The following is an 8,770-nucleotide window of genomic DNA, read 5'->3' as shown; positions in this document are numbered from 1 at the left end:
TGTTTTCTTTAGTTGAGAGTGGGTGGGGAACCCTTACCAGGGGTTTTCTCACAATCCTATTTATGACAATGTATAGTAGAAATTTGATTTAATGTGTATCATAAAAGTAAAATCTTAGGAATTTTTTCATGTTTCAAGACTGCTTTCTTAAAAAACAAATATTTAACATTTATAATATATAGTATACTATTCCAAAGGTCATGAAAATTTATATGCTTATTTTTCTTTCTTGTATGAAAAGAATTCACAAAGAACCTGGAGCCCATTATGAATCTGCATCAACAAGAAAATTCATTTATGGTCGGACAGAAACAATAAGATCATGTTCTATTGAGTCTGTTACATTTGCTCAGACAATGCTTGATCCTGAAGCTTCAGTCAGTCAGAAATGTGCAGCTCTTCGCAAGGCTGTCGAAGGCCATAAGAATTATGTTAAAGAAGTGAGTGTTTTTTTAATTTGCTCTGTGGTAATGTAAATGTATGTATATGCAAATATTTCAAGAATTTCTTTCAAGGATTAGACATGAATGTAAATGCACCTGAAAATTATAATTTGGTGAAGTATATAAACAATATGTGTAGTTGGAAAGTATGATCAGTATTTCTTTTGACCTTATTTTTTACACTGTATTTCCTTTAATTTGTGTTTCAAGTCCATTTTGCTCTGCAATTATAAATTTATTCACTCAGTGATGGTTTCATTATATTTATAGGTTTTAGTAAGTTTTATGATAAAAGTATATTTTTTCATAGGCTGTGAATGGTCGTGGCGTTGATCGTCATCTCCTTGGGCTGAAACTTACCGCAATTGAATCTGGTTTCGATGTTCCAACTCTTTTCATGGATGTTGGGTATATTCGAAGTTCACACATGCGATTATCAACAAGCCAGGTATGTTGTGTGCTTTATTATTTGTCGTAATTATTGGGAGCAGTGGAATAAACCTTTGCAATGGAGGCTTTCACAATAGTGCGAAGGGTCTATTGTTCCAGAGGGTCATTTATTGAAAACCCACCAAAATCTCCAGAATTTATTCAAGTTTAAGCCTTTGTAAGCAGAAAATTAATATTCAGATGCTAACTTGGTAAAAAATTACATTTAGTAACAAAAAATTTTTTTGTCTTGTGAGTTTCCAAGAATGTGCCTTCACCTATACTAATGTAACATTTTTTAAAAACTTTTCACGTATGCTGTGAGGTAATGTAATTGTTTATCAAATTTCCAGTTTAGTTGAATTACGTTATGCAGTCCTGAGAAAGGAGAGCAGCAAATGTATAAATATAATATAGAAATAAAATTTTTGGTTATTGATGGAAAGTATCTAAACTTATACTATTCTATATAAGATGTATAACATTACTGATTTATATTACATCAGGTTCCTGCTCGCTGTGAAGCTTTCATGTGCTTTGGACCCTTAGTTCCTGATGGGTATGGCTGTTGTTACAATCCTCGCCAAAATAATATTATGTTTGGTACATCAGCCTTCAACTCATCACCAGAAACAGACTCTGCAACTTTCCGAGCTGCCTTGGAAACAAGCTTAATGGACATGCATGATGTGCTCCTTCAAGAAGGGCTGAAATCTAAACTTTAAGTGTTGTTGTTCTTAAGGCTCCTGTCAATCAAGTTTCCAGTCCATATGTGTACATAAAACTTGATGCAGAATGAATTTGTTATATCATGTTCATTATCAGCAGAATAGTTCAGTTTAAATATTCTTTGTTTTCTCTTATGCTTATATTTTTTTTTATTAAGTTTAACTAACTTGGGAACCATCATGGCACAATCCTGTAATTTTATATTTGGGAATATTTGAAATTGTTGAATGTAACTTATGCAATATTTATGTACTGAATTTGGAAATCAGCAATTTTGGAAAAAATTTGTAATTATAGTTAAAGCTGTTTAAAATTATAATAGTACATATGCTTTACAAACGACTTGGGACGTAACTTTTTCAATAGAGTAGAGTTTGTAAACCATTTTTTAATATTAAGATGAGGATGAGCACAATATGCCCAAGTAATGTATGCATGTTTTATAAATAAATCTTCTGTGTTGGACCTAAAGTCAATGGACACAATTCCTCATAGCATTTGTAAAAGGTTTATTTGTGTATTTGAGGTGAAGGTGTCCATAAAATGCTCCTGCAGAGATGTATAAAAAATTTGTATGGGAATTCTTAGAGAAATGTTGAATTTAGCAGCATAGTTTTTATAGTTTATAATTTTTGTCCACTGTTGTTGACCGTCTAATACAGTAATTTTGAAAAGCTTAGTTTTTTGTATCCTTAGATAATTTAAGTTACAATAGCATTTAGATGTAGATAAACTCATGTATGACAGAAGTTTACTGTGGTGTCTGTGGCTTATGTTTATTTGAGTAATTGGTCAAAGATGTAAAGTGAGAAAAGCACTGATAGGCACTTTGAAAATAAAATTGTCTAGCTTTCAGTAACATTGGATTAGCTTTTTCCGTATGTGTGTGTGTGTGTGTTGGTGTGGGCGGGGGTACCTTGTCTATTATTAAACATAGTGTAACATTCTGTATAGTGTTCCTTCATTTTGTACATGGAACTTACCCAGCAGATATATACTTAGCTATAGACTCCGTCGTCCCCGACAGAAATTCGAATTTCGCGGCACACGCTACAGGTAGGTCAGGTGATCTACCGCTCCTGCCGCTGGGTGGCAGGAATAGGAACGATTACCGTTCTAGAACCAGATTTTCTCTGTCGCGGTAGTGTCAACATACGTTGTTGCTACCTCCTGACTTGATTTTCGTTTTTTCATCGCCATCGACCTTCTGGGCTGTCTTTTGCAGGGAAGTACTGGGTCTTTGGTTTGGCATACGCTTTTATTAACTTTTTAATGAATTTGGCTTCGAAATTTTGAAGAATATATTACGTGAAACTACCGAATTTTTCGGTAGACACTCATATATTTTGCAATAAGGGAAATATTGATATATTTTTTTTCTCTCACTAATACGTGTATAAGTGTTAGAACTTGATGAAGGAAATATAAGATCTAACTTCCTACTTTAGGAAGTCAGAAAGCATATAACTAGATACGCTTCCTTTAGAAGCTTTAAGAGCTCTCGTACTAACGAGCAGTTAGAGTATTGACAATACTAGTAGTTGTTGCATCCTCATCACCTTCTTACTCCACAGAATCTACAAAGTCATATGTGCAAATTTGAAGATAAATGGATGTTCCCAGTGCAGTGGAGGGTGTGTCTGATCGGCTCCGTAGCGCTTCCAGGCCTAGACCTCTTCCAAACTCCCAGACCCAGTGGAGGAGGAAAGTCGACAGCCGCAGGAAGGTTAGGGAGAACCCCCACCGGTCAGGCGTCCCCTCGGCAGGTTCTGTAGAACGTCCCAGACTGCCAAGGATAGCCATTGATAAGGCATCCTTAAAAAAGTGCGTCTCTTCATCTTACATCCGAAAAGACGAAGAATGTATGTTTGGAGTTTCGATGATCTAGCGCGTTCTCTGAAAACTAAGAGAACACTGAGCAAGAGCCAGCCCGCTGCCAGGAAGCCGCGTTCCAGCAACAAGCTAGCGTGAGCTACGTTCCAATAGCCAGCAGCGAGCCGCGTTCCAGCTAACAGACAGCGCGAGCCGCGTTCCTACAAACGCGAGCCGCGTTCTAGAAAATTTTTCTTGGCGCAAGGCGCCTTCAAAGAGACAAAGCGCCAGCCTGGCGCAAATTGCGCCAGAAAAACAGACGGCTAGAGCAAAAGAGCCTTATAGTAGAGTGGCAATCAGAACGATCCTTCCATTGAACGTTGCCGGGCAAGAGGCTCTTTCTAAAAGGGGTCTAGTAGGCGCTCGGAACTATCAGGGCGCACGGGACCTTCCACGCAAGCGGAACGTTCCAGGAGCGAGTCTCCTTTCTAGCGTGCGGAACATTCCAGGCGCTCGGAACACTTCCAGGCGCTAGGCGCAAGGAGCCAGGCGCCAGAATATTCCTAATCTTCTTATGAGAGAGAGGTCAGTCGCGAGGCTCCTCTTTGAGTTTTTAACTTGAGCAACTTTCCCCTGGCAAAGGTGCAAGATGTCGCACGGAGCGGCCGTCGCTTTTGCTAGAAGGATTCTGATACTAAGAGAAGCCATTTTTTCATTATTCAGAGGACTCTCTCCTTCATTCATGCTCTTCCCTCGTTTTATGAAGAGGCAAGAGCTTTGGGAGTTTTCTTATAAGAATCTCATCGACGTTTGGGTATGATGGCGGATAGGAAATATCTACTTCCTTCCGTAAACCCTACAGATGAACAGGAATTCTGTCTCTTCCACGATTTATGAGGAAATCACGAGATTTAAAGAGTTCCTGGATTAACTTCCTTCCTTAAGGAGATATATATACTCTTTCTATCGTTCTATTAACGAAAAGAATGAAGATGGTAAAAATTTTTCCTTTCTCTATCTGCCTCGGCAGGGAAAGAAGGTAGTAGAGAATACGATACGGCAAATCATAAGCACATACCGTAGTTACTTCTTTGCTGAGATACTCAATAACCAGTATCCTTCCAGGAATTTCCTAGGAAGGACTACGCTTAAAGGGATTGTTAAGACAACACCTACTTAGCTTCTAGATTTATCGAAGTCTTGTTTCGCTTAAATATGCATTATAAGAACTTCCTGAAGTTCGATAATAATTTTATAAGATTCCTTTATTAAATGGAGTAGCTGGCAACTCTGGAAGAGTAAGGCCAGTCGGCTAACGAGACTGCTATCGCTTAGACACCAACGCACGCAGTATCATGCAAGGTCTAAAGAATACCATTCTTTAGACCTTGGTATCATGTAGGTGTCGGTCATGAGTGTCGGTTACTTGTCTCTCTCCTGCGGGATGGAATGACTAACCAACCGTGTCTCTCCCCTACAATCGTGGTTTTAGCCTCGGATTGAGGGGATAGTTAAGCAAACATAAATAAAATATTGTCTGCCTTTTGCTAAGAAGCTGTCAATAAGAAAGATATTACAACATTTCAATGCTGTTTACCGTAGGTAACATTTTTAAAGGATTCTAACGCAACGGAACTCTATATTGCATAATGCTCTCATGCTTACGAAAGCATGGCTTATTAGAGTACATGCTTAGTGAGAAGATGAATGTAGTAGAGAATTTACTTTAAGACTACGGTATGGTCAAGTCTTATGCACATACCAAGGTTAACTACAGAATTCCTAGTATCCTTACAAAGGTTTCCTAGATTAATGCTGTTTACCACAATGTGACAGTATTATAAAGGATTCTAATACGGCAGAGCGCGATATATATAATTCGCCAATTCCTCGATCATCTTTCGAGAAACGCACACAACCTTTTTAGAATCGGATATTGCTCAAGAGAAGTTGGGTGAGTCGGATGGGAAACATTCTCTTAGTGGCAGAAATTGTTTCCCTGAATGGACATACTACGTATATAAGTTTTTCCCACTAAGACGGAATTAACATGTGAAGGGAATGTCGGGTACCATAAAGCATAGATGTTATGGCACATAACCTAAAGAGAAGTAGAAGGAAGCGCCAGCCGCGCCAGAAGCACCATCCAAGATATTTTCTCGTTTTAGCGAGTTATTAACCTAAGAGTCCAGTAGCCTCTCGGACAGCAGGCTCGGTAACGGCAAGATTCGTTCCTGATTTCGTTACCCATTTAATCGAAAAGGGGTCGCTTACAAGGAAAGATGTAAATAATTTATTTTAATCACTTAGGCCAATTCCACGACACTCTCATATCGCAAAGAGCATCGAGAATCTCTTTTTCGCCCCTGTTCGCGTTAACAAAAGAGAACCTATTTGGGAACAGACACGGAACGTAACGATCCTTAAGAGGTTTGATGACAAGATTTTGCATGTCCATGAGAACCTTCTCGATCGAGGATAATAACTGTTAACGTATGTCTAACATTTATTGAAAAGAGTTGTGAGAACCTGCGGAAAGTCTTCTTCATAGATCTCTTTGTAAGGTAGAAGACGAACAGGCTTCCTTTAGACTGCTTTCCTTTTCCTCGAACCAAGAGAGGTAGCAATATAAGACATCTTTAAATTTAAAGAAGGGGAATAAACTTTAGTCTTTTTTCCCCTAGTTATAAATTCTTAACAGATATTAAGATAAATGGGCGTCAAAGGAAGAGAGGATGTATGCCTCATTTTGGCCTTAGAGAGGTTGGATTCACAGAAGTCACGTTCTTCTCACAGCATGTTTCGTAAGGCTTTTCCAAGAGTATCTGGATATTCTATCAGAATCTATTATAAATAGACCTAAAAAACCTCTCCACTCTGAGTCTGTCCCGCGTGCAGACTGACCAGAAGTGGACACGATGAGAGGTTTTTTTCAAGGTAAATGACAATAGTCATGGAGCTAAGGAACATAGAATTGCTGCAGATCGTGCTAGATGGAATGAGGAAACTGTCCTCTTTCCGATACCTCTGTGAACCACATAGCGAGGTTTTTTCTTCACTTTCAGAGGGAAGAATCACCTATGTATATATCTGCTATCAAAGAACGCAGTAAAAGGCTATACTCTGTCTCTACAAGGGGAATTAGAGATAACAGAGAATTAAGATCTTAGGGATCTTATACGATACCGCAATACGACAAGAGTAGGATATCATGTACTTCGAATGGGATCTTTTTGTGGCCGACAGATTCCGTGTTCCGACAAAATGGAACTGCTCCTCATCAAACTTCTTTGAGGAAGTTTATGAAGGAATTCTTTGTTTCTCTTAGCCCTAACAAACGACCAAGAAGACAAGTGAATTTTTTGTGCATTGGAATCTCGCATCAGATTCAATGGAGACTCGGCAATGGGTTCTTGCCAGCATGAGTATGTCTGGCAAAAGAACTAAATCCCTCTATTCCTGACGCAACGCTTTCAGATAGAAGTTTCGTTGCCCAGGCAGGGTACTTACATTTCATCTACAGAAGAAGAGATGGTTTAAACGTTTGCCTACAGAGTCCTTCGGGGTGCGATGATGTGCTCAAAATGCTTCCCAGAAGGTATTCAGAAGGATACTATAAGAGCTAGAAAATCAGGGTTCCGCCCAATTTCAGCTCAGAGTCTCCTTCGACTTCCAGACTCCTTCCCTTCCTTCGGGCAAGGATAGGGAAGATTCTGCAACGAGGAACCTCATCAACATGTAAGAAGAGATCTCGTTAGCAAAAGAAGTGTCGAAGGATCCTCCTCGGAGGAAGACTCTTCTCTCTCGTATTGTTAGATATCCTGTCGTCTACTGGGTGTAGCTGACTAAAATCACCTCCCCTTGCCAGGGGCCAAAAGCTCAAAGGGGAAGAATTTCTTCCACCCTTCTCCAGTCTCCTGATAAACTATGTGGTTGTTCAGGACTCTCGGACAATGTAGCGCCAGCCAGGCGCCAAATGCCAATACAGGCGAAAAACGCCAGAGGCGGACAGTTCCAAGGAACTCTGTCATGGTCGGATACTGAGAAGGAGCGGGCCTCCAACCTGGCGCAAATGCGCCAGAGGCGAACAAATCGGACAGATATAAGAGTGTCCGATGTGGACATCGCCAGACAGCCTAGAGACTCTTCCAAGCTCGAAGCTCCAGCAAGTGTGGAGGAGCCAAGCCAGGCTCTAGAAGCCAGCCAGGCGCAAGGCTCAAGGCTAGGCTCCAGTCAGGATTGAGGATCCATCCAGGCGCAAGGCTCCTTCCAGTAAAGAGAAACCTAAAGCTCTGTCATGTAAGAGGGCTAGTCCCCATTGATATGATACAGGTAAGGCTCTGCCATGTAAGTGGGTCAGCCCCCATCGGCACGATCCGAGAAGGCTCTGTCGTGTAAGCGGGCTAGCCCCCATTGACATGATCCAGAAGGGTTTGTCAGTCATAGGTCCCTACCTCGCTGAAACTCTTGAGGCATGCAGACTCATAGACAGTAATCATGAAGTCTTCTGCCAGGCTCCAGGTGCCTTCCAGGCGCAAGGCGCCAGCCAGACACAAGGCTCCAGCCAGGCGCGAGGCGCGAGGCGCTAGCCAGGAAGGAGGAGGCCAATCAGGCCACCAGCCAGGCGCGATGGCCGCCAGCCGAGGCCTTGTGGGGCGCCTAGCCCATGCGCGAGGCGCCATCCAGGCGCGAGGCTCCATCCAGGCCTCCTGTCGCCTTCAGGCGCAAGGCTCCAGCCAGGCGCGAGGCGCTAGGCGCCTGCCAGGCACGAAGCGCTAGCCAGGCTCCAGCTTCACCCAGAAGAGATCTATATCAAAGAACGCCCTGGCCTTCTTTGAGACATTGTGATCTCCTAAGCACTTGATAAGTGCATTGATGATTCCTTCAAACAGCTGAGAATTAAAAGCGCATGAAGTGCGAGCTTTTCCGAATTCTTGTTCTTTCCCTAACAATATTGTCATAAGGACATATTAGCTGTCACATACGGGAGTATGCAACTCTGTGTTGACTTCCCATTATCCGAAGGATGTCAAGATACCTTCGAGGGATCCTTCTCTCTTGGTTGATACGTGTCTGCGGATACATTGCTGGGATAGGGAGCAGATACTGATCCTTAACTAGTGAGTTAAATTTTTTATTTAACGTCGTTGTTTTTTCTTTGGGTTGTTTGAAAGGAGTTTGTAGATAACTTTTCAACTTAAGCACTAACCCTCGTGTTAGGATCAGGTGATCGGGATCAGTGTTGTGCTCCTTAATTATGTCACTAGGCATAGGCATATTGTCATGTAAGAGGCTCTGTCGAGTAAATGGATAAGACCCCATCGACAGACCCACAAGAACTCTTAGCCATAGGTCAC

General features: G+C 41.4%; 1 protein-coding gene across 1 annotated transcript; it reads left to right on the top strand.

The window, feature by feature from the left end:
- Window positions 1-241: 241 nt before the first annotated feature.
- On the top strand, window positions 242-2,275 carry LOC135221714 (carnitine O-acetyltransferase-like; the record flags this gene model as incomplete). The annotated part of the gene is given in 3 exon segments (XM_064259498.1): window positions 242-440; window positions 754-891; window positions 1,379-2,275. Coding segments are annotated over 3 exon segments (556 nt in total), but the record flags the coding sequence as incomplete, so codon positions are not given.
- Window positions 2,276-8,770: the final 6,495 nt, after the last annotated feature.

The sequence above is a fragment of the Macrobrachium nipponense genome, chromosome 3 (genome assembly GCF_015104395.2).
Source record: "Macrobrachium nipponense isolate FS-2020 chromosome 3, ASM1510439v2, whole genome shotgun sequence".
Lineage (NCBI taxonomy): Eukaryota > Metazoa > Arthropoda > Malacostraca > Decapoda > Palaemonidae > Macrobrachium > Macrobrachium nipponense.
This window is presented reverse-complemented; position numbering and strand designations above follow the sequence as displayed.